Source organism: Amblyraja radiata, chromosome 4 (genome assembly GCF_010909765.2).
Source record: "Amblyraja radiata isolate CabotCenter1 chromosome 4, sAmbRad1.1.pri, whole genome shotgun sequence".
NCBI lineage: Eukaryota > Metazoa > Chordata > Chondrichthyes > Rajiformes > Rajidae > Amblyraja > Amblyraja radiata.
The window spans coordinates 57,840,097-57,857,771 of NC_045959.1; the positions used below are offsets into that span (position 1 = coordinate 57,840,097).

The window sequence follows — 17,675 nt, forward strand, 5'->3', positions numbered from 1 at the left end:
GATCTTATCGGAACAAGGTTAAATTTCCGAAGAAAATACACAGGAGGCAGTCATGCAGCCCTCTCAAGCAAAAAATAAACTGCTGAAAGAAGTGTCTTTTGGTAGGTTGTATAAAATTGTCCCTCACGTGCAGGATAGTGTTAGTGTATGGGGTGATTGCTGGTTGGCGCAGACTCGGTGGGCCAAAGGGTGTTTCTGCATCACTAAATATATTCTGGGTTGAGATAGACAGCTCTCTTGGGGTAGAGAATCCAAAAGATTCAATGTGCTCAAGAGAATTTGCCCCTTACACCAACTGAAATGTAACACTTTGGAATGCTACCTTTGGCACAGACATTACTCTACATTACCTAATTATCACATTGTGCCAAAGTTCTAGTCCACAGTAGTAGATCTAATTCCACCAGGACAGCTGGGACATTTTACATCAGTGTACTTCAATAAATATGTAATTTCAAAAAAGTCTGCCCCTTTCAATAAAAATCTTACTATACATAAGCACAATCATATTTAAGTACAAGAGAGTAAGATTAGTAGATTACACTGAGATTACACACATGAGTCACCACATCTCCAGCACCATCTTGCCTCCTTCAAGTTTCATAGTTCTTAAAAATGTAGTCTTAACATGGTCTTAAAGTCCCGTTGTCCTGACAGCAGCATTGGGTCAGAATTTAGTTTAGTTTAGAGATACAGCGCGGAAACAGACCCTTCAGCCCACCAAGTCCGCACTGACCAGCAATCCCCGCATATTAACACTATCCTACACGCACTGGGGACAATGTTTACATTTACCAAAACCAGTTTACCAAGCCAATTGGACACCGTCTTTGGAGTGTGGGAGGAAACCGAAGAACTTGCTTAAAGGAGAATGAGCAGAGTCAACTTCATCTTTGAAGTCCACTTTAAATCCCACATCACGACAACAGAACATATAGCAGCATTCATCTGTTTATTAGGGTAATGTCGTGGTCATCTCCATTTTGGGAGTGCCAAAAAGACAGCAGCAGTTCAAGGCTCAGCCCAAACAATGGACAATAAACACAGCCTATTTAGTGCTGTCGCAAGCCCAGAATATTAAAGTAATCCAGTCACCAAATTCAGGTACAATAACAACTGTAATGGGGCTTTTTCACGGGGCGAGTTGACGCAAGATGTCACCAGAGTGAAGTGATCGTGGTCCAGCACGAGTTTCGCACGATATAACGGGGGGTAGATAAAGAGTTCCCACGGTACTCGGCATTTCTGTTATTTGTGCGAGTGACTTGTCCGTCTCCCGAGCTTTCCCGTTAAATCTTGAATGAACATTGTGAAGTGTTGTTAAATCATCACGTGGCACAAATGATGTCACTTTTTTTTCACACACTATAAATATCCTCCCTTGGTTGAATTGGCTCATTTGGAGACATGTTTTACTGTGTATGTGGGAGACACAGATGGACTGAGCACAGTACCTCGGTCTTACTGTGTGTGGGAGAGGGGGAGAAAGAGACGTACACTCACAGAGGCAGAGTCTCTCAGCCTGTGTAAGAGGGAGGGAGGGAGAGAGAGAGAGGCACACACAAGGTGGATGTGATATCTCACCTGCCTGTTTCAGTGACAGACACCCGCCGCCAGTAAATGAAGACACCCCCATCTGTCTCCCCCTCCTCTCCCTCGACTCCCCCACCTTTCCCTCCCAACTCCAGTCCCGTCCCGACCCCCTGGGAAACTGAATAGAGCAACAATCAACTGCTGCCTGTGCGCTGATATGACAATAAAGGCTACTTTACTTTACTTTACTTTACTGAGTTAAAGAGTTCCCACGGTAGACTGTAAAACTGGGACCCTGGTTCTGGATTCCCCCAACATCGGGAACATTCTTCCTGCATCTAGCCTGTCCAATCCCGTAGATACTGATTAGACCGGTATCTATTTATTTACTTTATTAATGATTTCAATTAAATATTGGGAACATCAGGCCGCAAACGTTATTTCTTGAGTGTTAGTGCTGGACTTTGACTCGACCTTCCTAGTTAGCCGGCGCCTGAGACTGAGCCAAGCAATGTCCAGACCTGACTTCAACACAAAGTGATGGAGGAACTCAAAGGGTCAGGCTCGTCCAACGCTCTGTGTTTTGCTCGTGATTCCTGCGTCTGCAGTTCCTCGTGTCTACAGACCAGAGTTGCCACTTGACTCCGAGATGACCATCACAGAGCATACGGAAGATAGACACGAAATGCTGGAGTAACACAGCGGGACGGGCAGCATCTCTGGAGAGAAGGAATATGTGACGTTTCGGTTCGAGACCCTTCTTCAGAGTCTCATCCCGAAACGTCACCCATTCCGAGGGTCTCGAATGAGGTAGGTAGTAGTTCAGGAATGCTCTGTGGTTGGTGTTAGGATGGTTCAGTCACATAAGTGCTCAAATGTAGGCACCGTTTTCGCAGTGGAAGCTCAGAGACTGTGCAGCGGGCGATTGTCGTGTTGGCTGGGACTCCTGTTATCCATGCAGGGGATTGACCTCAGTCTGAAGAAGGCTCTCGACCCGAAATGCCACCCGTTCCTTCTCTCCAGAGTTGCTGCCTGTCCGGCTGAGTTGCTCCAAGCAACTGGTGTCTATCTTCAAAGGACTGACCACCGGGCTGGATGTCGGGGCTGGCGTGTTGCGTTTCACAGACCGAACTGTCCAATTAATGGTAACAGATGGGCACTGAGGGAAGTCCCCCCCCCCCTCTCTGTTTATCTGCCCTTTCTTTAACTTTTGTGCCTCTATGCAAGTATCTCTCTCTCCCCCCCCCCTCCCCCCTACTTCCACCCACACACAATAATGCTGGAGAAACTCAGCGGGTGCAGCAGCATCTATGGAGCGAAGGAAGTAGGCAACGTTTCGGGAGAGAGAGATAAGGCAGCCTGAAGAAAGGGTCGCCTGTCCATTTCCCTCCGTAGTTGCTGCCTGGCCGGCGGAGTTCCTACAGTCTTAGAAACTGCTTTAGACAAAAAGAGACACAAACTGCTGGAGTAAAATAGCTCAGCAAGTGAGGTACCTGAACACTCAAAAATGAAAAAGAATGAAAATGTGATTATTTCACCTCCCTTCAACTATTTTGTGTTTCAGCATGAGAGGGATTATAACATTAGAGACATTCATCTTGTAGTGATGTGTTAATGAAGAATTGCAGACATCAATCTGATAGTAAAAAATATATTTATTTAACAATGAGGTAAAACAAGCACTGACAATCAAACTGCTCAGTTACTCACCGTTCGCAGGAGTTCCCACGGTACCCGCAAGAGTTATTACGGATATCGCACGGATATCGCACTGGCCACTATGTTCATATAATGTTGCAATGCTCAACCACAAGTGTACAAGTCACTCTTGGAGAAATTCAAACTTTCTTGAATTTTCTCCCGAGTGACCAAGTTACACGATTACCTGCCGTTAGCGCTACGGTGGTCCACGGATGCCGTACTGTTATCGCACGAGGTTCCCACGATGTTAAACTCTGGTTAACTCTTGCGTCAAGTCGCCCCGTGAAAAAGCCGCTTAATACATCAAAAACGGAATCCTGGCATGGGAGACAACAGGAATAATACAATGACCAGCATACTCCTCTTATCCTGATGAATCATGTCAGGCCTCCCTTTTCTGCTGATGTTAGCCATAAGAACATTAGCAAGCAGTTGCATAGAAGTCACTGCCAGTTGGCACGATTCAGCAAAATTGTGCTTGGTTTAATAGCACAGTCAATATTGAATTTTTGCCTATTTCAGAGCTTAACCATTGAAATGCCAAAGTGCATCACATTAAGATACAGGCATTTTAAACCAATAGCTTTCACCACAAAGTTACCAGAGTTCGAGGGCTTGACATATAAGGAGAGGCTGGATAGATTGGGACTTTTTTTTCCCTGGAGCGTAGGAAGTTGAAGGTTTAGGTTCATTGTTGTCACACGTACCGAGGTACAGTGAAAGTTTTTGTCTTGCATGCTATCCAATTAGATAATACTTAACATAAATACAATCAAACTCAAGTACAATAGACAAAGCAAAGGGGCAGATGCAGAGTGTGGAATATAGTTCTCAGCATTGTAGTGCATCAGTTCAAATGCCAATGTCCACATTGGGGTAGAGGTGAATCGAAAAGTACCCTATCTTGTGGAAAAACCATTCAGAAGCCTGATACCTTTGAGGTATACAAAAATCAGGAGGCGTAGATTAGGCGAATGGTAATAGGCTTTTGAGGGCAAGGGAGTCTAAAACTTCTCAGTGAGACAGAAATGCATTTCAAAGTTCAAATTTATTTGTCACATGCACTATAAGGTGCAGTGAAATGTAATTTACCATGCAGCGTTACAATTAAAAAAAGGACACAATACACAACATAATTCAACACAGACATCCACCACAGCATTCTTCACTGTGGTGGAAGGCAATACAGTTCAGACAGTCCTCCTCCTCCTCCCTTGTTCACCCGTGGTCAGGGCCCTGACCCTCCGTAGTTCTTTGTACTTCTTCCAAGTCAGTATATTGTTCACATGGAATTTAATCTAAATTAACAAAGTTCTGGAGGAACTCGGAGGATCAGTCAGCATCTCTGGAGGTTATGGACGGGTGCTGTTAGAGGTCAGGATTCTTCTCGACCCAAAACGTCACCTATCCATGTCCTCCAGAGATGCTGCCTGACCTACTGATTTACTCCAGTTCTTTGTGTTCTCCACCAGATGTCAGAATTCCTGCAGTTCCTTGTGTCTCTAAATTAAGGGGAACAAGTACTGACTGACAACACTTTGCAGAACACTTCCATTCAGTCCAAATGTTTTAAGGTGCCTTTCATTTTATTTCTGAGTTCAAAGACCACTCTGAAACCGGCCACCTACCCCGAGTTCATGCAAGTGTTTTGTAACCTCACCTTTATTATCCTATTACCAATTAGAAATAAATCTGTTTCCAAAAGTTCACATCAACAAACTTGGGAGAAAATGGACAAATCCTAATACCTTTTCAATCAACATATGAGCAATCACACCACAAATATAAGATACAAAATGCTGGAGAAACTTGGGTCAGGCATCATCACCGGAGAACATAGAGAGTTGACATTTCGGGTTGCAACCCTTCTTGGGTCACCTATCCATGTTCACAAGTTCATAAATTCTAGAATGTAGAATTAGGCCATTCAGCCTATCAAGTCTGTTCCGCCATTCAATTACAACTGATCTCTCTTTCCCGCTCAATGCCATTCTCCTGCCTTTTCCTCATAACCAGTGACACCCATACTAATCAAAATTATATCAATCTCCACCATATAAATATCCATTGGCTTGGCCTCCACAACCATCTGTGGTAATGAATTCCACTGATTCACCACCTTCTGGCTAAAGAAATTCCTCCTCATCCTGGAAGGCTTTACCAGGGGTGGTGGTGGAGGCAGATATGATATTCGTGTTTAAGAGGCTTATAGAAAGGCAGATGGACGTGCAGGGAATGGAGGGATGTGGATGTGGACACCCTCTTTCCACCTCCCACTCCACCGGCAGCCCCACCCATGACTCTTCATACTGCTCAGGTCAAGGTGATGCTGGACAGACTGAAGCCAGGGAAAGCAGTGGGGCCTGATGACACCAGCCCAAGGCTACTGAAGACTTGCTCTTCAGAGCTGTGTGGTATTCTAACACACCTGTTCAACCTGAGCTTGCGTCTACAGAGGGTTCCAAGGCTGTGGAAAACATCTTGCCTGGTACCTGTCCCAAAGAAGACCCATCCCACTCTCCACAATGACTACAGACCAGTAGCGCTCACTTCACATATAATGAAGACATTTGAGAGACTTGTCCTTTCCTACATCAGGACTAGTGTGTCAAATCAAATGGATCCTTTACAGTTTGCATATCAGCCTAACATCAGTGTCGATGATGCCCTCATTTACATGCTACAGAGGGTGTACACACATTTGGACACTACTGATGCATCTGTAAGGATTACATTTTTTGACTTCTCAAGCGCCTTCAACACAATTCAGCCCCGACTGCTAGGGGAGAAGATGGAGAAGATGAAAGTGGATACATCACTGGTACTGTGGTGTTTGGATTACCTTTCCCTCAGACCACAGTACGTGCGCCTACAGAACAGTGTCTCGGGCACCATCTTGAGCAGCACAGGGGCTCCACAAGGAACTGTGCTGGCTCCGTTCCTGTTTACCATCTACACAGCGGATCTCCAATATAACACCAACAGCTGCTTTTTGCAGAAGTTTTCGGATGACACAGCTGTTGTCGGCCTCATTAAAGGGGGTAATGAGGAGGAGTATAGAGACATAATAAGTAACTTTGTGGAGTGGAGTGCACACAATAACCTCCATCTTAACACCAAAAAGACCAAGGAGATAGTTGTGGACTTCAGGAGGGGGAGGAGGAGGACTCAAGCAACACCAATCACCATTAAGGGCACTGAGGTGGAGGTGGTCGCTAACCACAGGTACCTTGGGGTGCAGCTTGACAGTGAGCTGAACTGGAAGTGTCATATGGAGGCGGTGTACAGGAAGGGACAAAGCCGACTGTATTTTTTAAGGAGGCTGAGGTCATTTAACATCTGCCAACCCCTACTGTGCAGTGTCTACCATTCAGTGGTGGCCAGTGCTCTGTTTTTTGCTGTGGCCTGTTGGGGAGATGGCGCCCGCATAGCGGACAAAAACAGACTGGACAAGCTAATCAGGAAGGCCGGCTCAGTGGTCGGGGCTGAGCAACGAACGGTCCAGCAGGTGGCAGAGGCCAGAACTCTGAACAAACTGGGTTCAATAATGACCAATCCCACTCACCCACTCCATGCCCTGAAGGTGATCAAGAGCAGCATCTTCAGTCAGAGGCTGATTGCACCAATGTGCAAAACTGAGAGACATAGGAAGTCCTGTTTACCAGCTGCTATAAGGTTATATAATGCGCATAAATAACTGCACTTTTTTTTAATTAATTGTATTTTAACTTGTATTTTAACTTGTTAAGTATGGAAGCCATTTGAGGAAATGTGTGGTGTTATGTCTGTCTTGAAGCTGTCGTGGCACTGTAATTTCCTGTAAAGGATTATTAAAGGTATAATCAATCAATGTGCAGGTAGGTGTGGTTAGTTTATGTTGGCATTTAAGTTTGACATAGATTGTGGGCCAAAGGGATTGTTCCTGTTCTGCACGTTTCCATGTTCTATTAACTTTCTCAATTTAACTTTTGAATTATTTTTATTACAACTTGGGAAAATACACGTCTTTGCTATATGTTATTTGGAAGATGAGTGTAGCAAATAGTTTTGAGCACTTTTACTAATTGTTCCTTTCCAACATTTCCAAAATTAGGCACAGGGTTAAGAGTTCTTAAAAATTAAGAGATCTGATTGAAGTAAAAGTTATGAAAGAACTAGATTGTGTAAGTGGTAAAATATCATTTAAATTAGATACAGTAGATAAAGAAGATAGACTTGAGAAAAGTTCAATGTCAGGAGGTTTACATTTTCATAGATCTTTGAAGTAAATTGCCCACATGTGCTACCAATTGAAATTAGTTGCAAACTCCAAGAACAGATGAGTTTGGAGAGGTTGATAAACGTTTCAAGAAAATAAAACAGGAGAGGGAGGCACATCATGGGTTTCATCACGGAGAATGCTTCCAGGATCTCAGGGCAGCAAATACAAATACTGCTGCAGCAGAATCATACGCAGAGATATCTGACCAAAAATATGGAGATTTAAAGCACCCCACAGCCCTGTGGTGAGTTCTACTTTCCACACACCACTGCAACTACAAAACAGAGGGTAGTTTGCATTTTGCCCAGAACAGCCCGTATATTCTTCAGAGCTAATATATACTTCACAGTGATGTTTATGTCACATTTCAATTGGGTCGTCAAGTCACACAGCATGGAACAGACCCTTCGGCCCAACTTGCCCACTCTGACCAACATGTCCCATTTACACTAGTAGATGAGATAGTCTCTGCCTCAACTATTTTCTCTGGCTGCTTGTTCCATACACCCACCAGCCTTCATGTAAAAAAGGCTACCCCTCAGGTTCTTCAAGTTAAATCTTTCCCCCCCCTCAAATCTATGCCCTCTGGTTTTCAATTCACCTACTCTGGGCAAAACACTCTGCATTTACCCAATCTATTCCTCTCATGATTTTGTACACGTCTAAAAGATCACTCATCCTGCACTCCAAGGAATAAAGTCCTGGCCTGCTCAACCTCTCCCTATAGGTCAGGCCCCCCGAGTCCTGGCAACATCCTCGTACAACATAGAACCCCTTCCAGTTTGACAACAAACTTATATATTTTATACTGGAGTAACTCTGGAGAGAAGGAATGGGTGACATTTCGGATGAGACTGAAGAAGGGCCTCGACCCGAAACGTCACCCATTCCTTCTCTCCAGAGATGCTGCCTGTCCCGCTGAGTTACTCCAGCATTTTGTTCCTATCTTCGATTTAAACCAGCATCTGCAGTTCTTTCCTATACCTTATATATTTTATAGATTTAAATATTTTTCTCTCCTGCTCGTTTCTGCATGATAAATACTGTTTCTCCTGAAGGCTCAGTGGGTTAAACTATGGGTTTGTACACGTTTAGAAAATGTCACAGCCATGCCAAGAAGGGGCTGCAGTGACCATATCTATTGAACGCGTGAATATTAAATCAAGCTGAAGCTCTGGTCCGGTCCCCAGTAGGAAAGGCCGCGCCAATCCAGCTGGTAGGCCGCGAGGACGCGACTCGGAGAATAGTCGCGTCCTCGCCAGGAGGTGACTGGGAAGCGGTTTCCCCCTTAACCTACCCCCCTCCCCCACATAGAAAAAAAGTAAAGAAAATCCAAAACAAACTGCAAGCCAAACTAAAAAATTTTAAAAGATAGGAAAAAAATGACTTATTAACTGCATGAACACTTGGATTTTTAACAACCTCAGTCTATGATACTGAATGATTGCGCATGAGGCAGAGGTGTCGTACTGGAACATTTCGCAGGCGACATTTCATAAAGCTTTTATTAAATCAGCCTTTTGCACCGCAAAATTCTGAACTAAAGTTAAAAAATCGCACTATGCCACCAGATCGATAACCCACAATATAAACTGCAACACCGAGTAATTCACTTCAGTGGTTCCTGCTCGGCCAATGAACACACGTTTCTTGTACAGAGCCACCCAAAGTCAAATAATTCATCAGCAATCAGGTAACAAATGAGAATCAGAAACCTTGCAAATATATTGGAACTCATTATATCACCCTCAAAGCGCATAAGATTATAAGAGAACTAGCAGTGCAACAAACTAAACAATTGCAAGTGGGCACTTTACATAATTGGTCACCAAATGAAAAACATTCAACAAAAACCAGTTAACCTCACACACAGAACATCAATTTGATATAAACTAAATCCTCCCTAATCATCTTCGACACATAATTCACTCCGATATAGTTTTTAAAAATTAGATAATCGTGTATTCAATCCTTTCAACTTAAAACTAACTTGTGTTCTTTTCCTGAAACATTAACTGTTTGTCTTTTCACAGATGCTGCCTGACTTATGAGTGTCCAGAGTTTGTTTCCATTTCAAACCATCAGTTATTCTCATTCTTTCTACTCTTCATTATGTAGACAGTCTGTAAATTCTCATCCGTTAGTAAGTGATATTTTGAACAGCCACGTTAGAATGGTTTGAATTCGACACTCAGTGAATGAAAGACTCAATGATTATGGGCAGGACCAACTGAAAGGCATTGCTGTCATATGAATATTACAGTAAATTCTTATACAAGCTTCATCTTAAACCTTGATCTAACTGTTTAAAATAATTCATGCACATACAAAGTTCTGTGCATAATACCAGCAAAGATATTATTTTTATTGGACAAATAAACGGTAATGACTCATAGTACAAGCGGGAGATTGAAAATTTGATTTGACGATGCTAGAAGAACAATCTCGCTCTCAATATCAGCAAGACAAGGTGCTAATTGTTGACTTTAACGGGGGGAAAGCAGAGGATCCACAAAGCACTCTTGATCGAGGAGTTGACGGTGGAGAGTGACCGGCTTCAAGCTCCTTAGCATGCATATCTCTGACCTGGGTTCAGTACATTGGTGTGATCATAAAAGAAGTTCATCAATGTCTCTACTTCCTCAGAAATTTGAAATTTGTCTTGTCGACAAATAATATCTTGAATATCCATGGGGTAGGAATATTGACTTGGATAGAGAACTGGTTGGCAGACAGGAAGCAAAGAGTAGGAATTAACGGGTCCTTTTCTGAATGGCAAGCAGTGACCAGTAGTGGGATGCCGCAAGTCTCAGTGCTGGGACCCCAGCTATTTACAATATATATATTAACGATTTAGACAAAGGACTTAAATATAACATCTCCAAGTTTGCGGAAGACACAAAGCTGGTGGGCAGTGTGAGCTGTGAGGCGGATGCTATCAGGGTGCAGGATGGCTTGGATAGGTTGGGTGAGTGGGCAGATGCATGGCAGATGCAATATAATGTGGATAAATGTGAGGTTAAGAAAAAGGTTATTATCTGAATGATGTCAGATTATGAAAAGGGGAGGTGCAACGAGACCTGGGTACCCTTGTACATGAAAGTAAGTATGCAGGTACAACAGGCAGTGAAGAAAGCAAATGGCATGTTGGTCTTCATAGCAAGAGGATTTGCATATAGGAGCAAGGAGGTCCTACTGCAGTTGTACAGAGCCCTGGAGCATTGTGTGCAGTTTTGGTCTCTTAATTTGAGGAAGGACATTCTTGCTATTGAGGGAGTGCAGCGTAGGTTCACCAGTTTAATTCCCGGGATGGCGGGACTGACATATGATGAAAGAATAGATCGACTGGGCTTGTATTCACTGGAATGTTAGAAGGATGAGAGGGAATCTTATAGAAAAATATAAAATTCTTAACGGATTGGACAGGCTAGATGCAGTAAAAATGTTTCCGATGTTGGGGGAGTTCAGAACCAGGGGTCACAGTTGAAGAATAAGGGGTAGGCCATTTAGGACCAAGATGGGGGAAAACCTTTTCACCCAGACAGTTGTGAATCTGTGGAATTCTCTGGAAGGCAATTCACTGGATGTATTCAAGAGTTAGATATAGCTCTTATGAACGGAATCAAGGGATATGGGGGAAAAGCAGGAACAGGGTACTAATTCTGGATGATCAGCCATGATCATATGGAATGGCGGTGCTGGCTCGAAGGGCAGAATGGCCTCCTCCTGCACCTACTTTCTGTATTTCTATACCGACTGACTGCACCATGGCCTGATTCGGCAACTTAGATGCCTAGGAAAGGAAATTACAGAGAGTGGTGAATACTGCATAGTCCATCATAGGTACTGACCTCCCCACCATCGAAGAGATCTATAGGAAATGTTGCCTCATAAAGCAGCCAATTGCAAAGAACCATCAACCTAGTCATGCTCTCATTTCACTCCTACTATCAGGAAAAATACTGTCTGATCCACTTAAATTCCATTGTGGACATTCAACTTTGTCGATAGAACTGGTGTGCTACCATTCTGAGAACTATATTCTGCTCTCTGTACTTTTCCCTTTGCACCACCCAATGTACTACTACCTATAATGTCTACCTTGTTGGCTATAACAACATTAAAAATACATTTGGACAGGTACATGGATAGGAAAGGTTGTGGATCAAGGTGGGACTAGCGTAGATAGGGCATTTTTGGTTGGCATGGGCAAGTTGGGCCGAAGAGCCTGGTCCAACTTTATAAAACTCAATTGTATTGATGTATAGTATTATCTGATCTGATCTGTTTTTCACATGTGACAAAAATAAACCTAAACCTAAAGTGCTGGAGTCCACAAACCCCAACCAGGTTCAAGAACAGCTTCATCCCAACAACCATCAGGCTTTGAAGACTGCACAGGCTGCACAGCCAACCTCAAGTATGAACTTTTATTGACTTCGTTAGTTGTATTGTGGTTATTAATTCATTTAATTCATGAATTCATTTAATTTAAAATTAAATATAATCTACGTGTATTGTGTTTGCAGGCTTGTTATTCTGCTGCAAATAAGAATCTCATTGTTCCGTTGTTGGGCCAATTGAATTCTCTTGACTCTTGCATGAAGGAAAAGGAACTAAAACAAGTTGTATGATCCGTAACTTGCAAATAAGACATCTCTCCCACAGTTATAAGATTGCTCAACACTCAGCTGCAAACACTTCATAATAACACTTTGCAACCACTTTTTGTGAAACACTTAACCCATTTCTTAACTTCAAGTACCTTGGTGCAAATATTATGAAGATCTATCGTGGACTGACCACGTTGAGGCGACAGCCAAGAAGACACACCAACATCCCTCTAGCCTCAGGAGACTAAGAAAATTTGGCATGTCTCCAATGAGTTATACAAACTTCCACAGGCACCATAGAAAGTAGACTGTTGGGTTGCATCATACTTTGGTTTGGAAACGCCCAAGACCGCAAGACACTGCAGAGTTGTGGATGTAGCCCAGTCCATCACCAGATATCAGACTTCCCACCAATAATTCCATCTACACTAACGGTGCCTCGAAAAAGCAGCTAACATAACCAAATACTTGTCCTATCCCAGTTATTCCTTCACCCTGCACCTGTTGGGCGGAAGGTGCTGAAGCTTGAAAGTGTGCAGAGTCTCTAACAGCTTCTTCCCATTATCAGGCTTCTGAACATTCCATCCATAAGCCAGGGTACTGTCCGATTCAACTCTACCCCATTACAGACATCGGACTTTGTCTATGCAATTGTTGCATTACAATGTTGAGAATTATATTGTGCATTCTTTCTCTTTCCCTTTGCTTTATCTATTGTACGATTGTATTTACATATAGTTTGACGATTGTATTTACATATGGTATCCGAGTTGCTTAGATAGCATGCAAAAACTAAGGTTTTCACTGTACCTCAGTCACATGTCAATAATAAACCTTTAAAGTTAAAATTCTCAAAACAAATAAAGACAAAGAAGCTGCAGCCACTGGGATCTTGAATAAAGAACAAGCTGCTGGAGGAACTCGGTGGGTCAGGCAGCATCCGTAGAGCATCAAAACAAACAATAATGTACATCTACCAGAACTCAGTGCTATGGCTTTCTATCATCACTCAACTGACTACATTTTCCATAACCCCTCCAATAAATTAGAATGTTCTACATTTAATTAACTGCCTTGATTTTATTTAAATTGCAGATAAAATAAAATAAAATCGGAAGATGTTGGAAACATCAGCCCACGCAGTGGCATGATTAACATTCCAAATGAAGGAGCCTTCATCGCAATTGTCATGTAAAAGAGAGAAAACAAGTTAGCTTGCAGTTGCAGAGAAGGTGGAGAATGATGGATAAGAGAAAGGGTCAGGCCAACTGGTTAATAAGCTGGTAACTCATGGAACTGCAGATGCTGGAATCCTGAGCTAAGGATGAAATGCTGGGGGAACTCAGCAGCTCAGGCAGAATCCGTGAAGGGAAATGACAGTTGATGTTTTGGGTCGGGTGTATGATGCTTTCTTGATGTTGTTTGAAGTCTATATTGTGATGTGTGTGTTGGCAGTCTGGCCTGTGATAAGGACTGGGCTGCCTGCTACTTTCTGTAATTTGTCACAGTCTTGGGCAGAGCTGTTGACAAACCAGGTTGGGATATCTCCCAATAGGATTATTTCTATGTTACCTCGGTAACAATTGGCAAGAGTCATTGGAGCTTTGGACGAACTATGAGATCCGCACGCTTCTGAAGACCAGACACCGGGCATTCATGTCTGATGATACAGTGGTCTACATGAAGTCCAGATACAACCTTGGTAAGGCCATCAAAAGGGACTTCTGCTCCAAACTGGAGGATGAGACAAATGTTCAGCAGCTGTGGCGGGGCTTGAATGCAATCACCTCCTACAAGGCGAGATCAGGAGGCAGCTCGAATGTCGGCGTAGCATCACTCCCTGACGAGCTCAATGAGTTTTACGCACGCTTTGATAGGGAGAACACTGATGTGCCTTCTCGAGCCCCCATTCGCTGTGATGGTATTTCAGTCTCAGTCACAGAGGCCAACGTCAGAAAATCCTTCAGAGTGGTGAACCTTCGAAAAGCACCTGGACCTGATGGTATACCCGGTCGTGTTCTAAAAACCTGTGCGGACCAACTGGCTGAAGTTTTTACAGACATTTTAACCTCTCACTTCTGAGGTCTGAGGTTCCCACCTGCTTTAAAAGGGCATCAATTATACGCCCAAGAAGACCGAGGTGACGTGCCTCAATGACTATCGACTAGTGGCACTAACGTCGGTGGTGATGAAGTGCTTTGAGGTTGATCATGGTGTAAATCAACTCCTACCTCGACAAAAACCTGGACCCACCGCAGTTTGCATACCGCCACAACAGATCAACGGTGGATGCAATCTCGCTGGCTCTCCACTCCGCTCTGGACCACTTGGACAACAAAAACTCATATGTCAGGCTGTTATTCATTGACTACAGCTCGGCATTTAACACAATCATCCCCTCCAAGCTAGTTACCAAACTCGCAGAACTGCGTCTCTGTGCATCCCTCTGCAATTGGATCCTCAACTTCCTCATCCACAGACCACAGTCTGTCCGTATTGGTGGAAATGTGTCAGCCTCGATAACAATCAGCACAGGAGACCTCAAGGCTGCGTGCTCTGCCCCCCTGCTGTACTCACTCTATACTCATGACTGCGTAGCCAGTCATAGTGCGAACTCCATCATCAAGTTCGCTGACGACACCACTGTTGTGGGACGTATCACTGATGGGGATGAGTCAGATTATTGAAGAGAGATCGACCGATTGACCAAATGGTGCCAGCACAATAACCTGGCCCTCAACACCAGCAAAACCAAGGAACTGATTGTGGACTTTGGAAGGGGTAGGATGGGGACCCACAGTCCCGTTTATATCAACGGGTCGATGGTGGAAAGGGTCAAGAGCTTCAAATTCCTGGGCGTGCATATCTCTGAAGATCTATCCTGGTCCGAGAACACTGATGCAATTATAAAGAATGCACATCAGTGCCTCTACTTCCTGAGAAGATTATGGCGAGTCGGTATGTCAAGGAGAGAGACTAACAAGTTAATAACACCTATGAGAGAGAAGCGAGTGTCACCAAACTTCTGAATGCTCTGGGGTGGAACCCTCTCCAAGACAGACGTGAAGTTTGACCTGTTTTTATAAAATGTTAAATGGTCAGCTCGACATAGACTACAAGACCTACACCAAACCCAAGCCAATTAGGAGCAGACGAGGGCATTCGATCCAATTTGTGATCACAGCTACAAAGACAGATGTATACAGCAATTCGTTCTTCCCCCGCACAATTAAAGCATGGAATAAGCTCCACCCAACTATAGTTACCCAACCAGATGCAACTAAATTTAAAGTAGCTCTTTCTTCCCAATAACCCTTTCTGGCTTAAGCCCTCCCTTCACCATCTCCAGTTTAAATTCCATTTGGAATATTTTGGAGGACCAAGAAACCAAGCTGACCGGTTGCATCGTGGCTTGGTTTGGCAACTTGAGCGCCCTGGAGCGGAAAAGACTACAAAAAGTAGTAAACACTGCCCAGTCCATCATCGGCTCTGACCTCCCTTCCATTTCCCGACTCCGGGGCAACAGCACCCGGCCAGAACGGCCAGGAACATCGGGCCTCCGTAGAGGCAATAGGCCTGACTTTGGGTGAACTGGGGATGGGGACTGGACATTGTGCCTTCCCCGACAGTGGTATCCATTGTGGGGAGATGATTTTTTGTGTGTAATGTGAATATGTTAGTTTGTGTCCAAGATGGCTGTCGGAAGGGAGAGTGGACGCTGGCGCGCTTTAGCTGCCGCTGCTCTCTCTTCACATTGTGTTTTTGATTTTTTGTCTTTGGAGCGAATTCTGTCTTTAATTTGTGTATTGGTGATGTCCTTATTATTTATTTTACTCCAACTCTATGTTTTTTCTCTCTTGTTAATTTCTGAAAGGTGTCCTTGAGACTTTGAAAGGCGCCCGCAAATAAAATTTATTATTATTATTATTATTATTATCGAGGGGATTTATCGCTGTCGCTGCCTCAAAAAGGCTGGCAGCATCATCAAGGACCCACACCATCCTGGCCACACACTCATCTCCCCACTACCTTCAGGTAGAAGGTACAGGAGCCTGAAGACTGCAACGATCAGGTTCAGGAATAACTGCTTCCCCACAGCCATCAGGCTATGAAACTCGGCTCGGACAAAACTCTGAACATTAATAGCCCATTATCTGTTTATTTGCACTTTATCAGTTTATTTATTCATGTGTGTATATATTTATATAATGGTATATGGACACACTGATCTGTTCTGTATTCATGCCTACTATGTTCTGGTGTGCTGAAGCAAAGCAAGAATTTCATTGTCCTATGTGGGACACGTAACAATAAACTCTCTTGAACTTGAGATATGATGAACTTCCTTAGTCTCCTGAGGAAGTAGAAGTGTTGATCTCTGGGTCACATTTTCGATGTGGTTGCACAAATTGTTGGCAATATTTGCACCAAAATAGCCATCGTTTCCATCAAACCCCCCCCCCCCCCCCACCCACCCCCAGACAACACCATTCCCCTACACACTAAAAACAATTTTTAGTGGACTATTAACCCAACAACCTGCACATCCCTGGGATGGGGTGGGGACCCAGGCAGTCACAGGGATTATCCTCAAACACCCACACAGACAGTGTCCGAGGTCAGCTTCGAACCCGCGTCTCTGGTGCTTGAAGGGGGCGTCTGGACAACCTGCCGTCTGTCTTGTTGCCTCACAACCTTTTTTCTTATTTCAGGCTTCTCCCATCCGCAACATCGAGTTCGGCCCGAGGGCGGCCGAGAGGACCCGAGCCGAGCGCAGCTGAGGGGATCCGAACCTGACCCGAGTGCGGTCGAACCTGACCCGAGCCCAGCGCGACAGAGAGGGAACCTAACCCGAGCCTGAACCGAGGGAACCCGAACCCGAACCCCGAACAGAGCGCGATGCGATGCGCTGGGGCCCGTGGCCCGGGCCTGAGCCGAATGGACCTGAAGGCGCCCGGAGCGCTGTCAATGTGCTGACTGACCGGTATTTTTTGAAGAGCTGGTCCGACTCCCTGAAGCCGTTGTTGAGCAGCATGTTGATGCCGGCCAGCGCCATCTCGGAGTCTTCCCGTGGAGGGAGGCCCGCGACCGCCGAACCCGACCCCGAACTGGAGCCTGAGCCTGAGCTCGAACCCGCCGTCTCCAGCCGCCTGCGCTCCATCGCTCCTCGGCCGGCGGGGAGGCAGCGTCCGGCCCTGGGCTCCTCGCTCGATCCCCGGCCTCGCCTGCCCAGGCCGCGCCGCTCACCCTTCCGCGTCCGCACCGGCCGGCTTCCGACGCGCACCTCGCAACGCGCAGCTGGTGACCTGGCAACGGCGCTCCCCCCCCCCCCGGACTGCGCCAATCAGACAAGGGCCCGCCCTCGCCCCTCGTTGTGATTGGGGAAGTGCGCTGTCAGTCACGGACAGAACACGACCCATCGTCTGTGATTCGTCACAGGCTGTCAGTCAAGGTCAGATGGGCGGGACCTGAGGAAGAGGATACAGCCCACTCTCCACGTCAATCACCCATCTCCCTCCACAGGCGCTGCTTGATCTCCTGGGTCTAGTTTAACATGGACGTAAAAA

The 17,675-nt window shown here is 44.9% G+C and overlaps 1 protein-coding gene across 3 annotated transcripts in view; it reads right to left on the reverse strand.

Annotated features, from left to right (window-relative positions):
• ttc39c (tetratricopeptide repeat domain 39C) overlaps positions 1–17,392 on the reverse strand; it is a 58,156-nt gene extending 40,764 nt beyond the window's left edge. For 2 of the 3 annotated variants that reach the window (XM_033019523.1, XM_033019522.1), the window contains exon 1: positions 17,091–17,392. In XM_033019523.1, coding sequence (XP_032875414.1) covers positions 17,091–17,269 — 179 coding nt within the window. In that variant the 5' untranslated portion in view covers positions 17,270–17,392. The remainder of the gene's footprint in view (positions 1–17,090) is intronic. The other variant, XM_033019525.1, reaches the window with a different exon arrangement.
• Between the last annotated feature and the right edge of the window lie 283 nt (positions 17,393–17,675).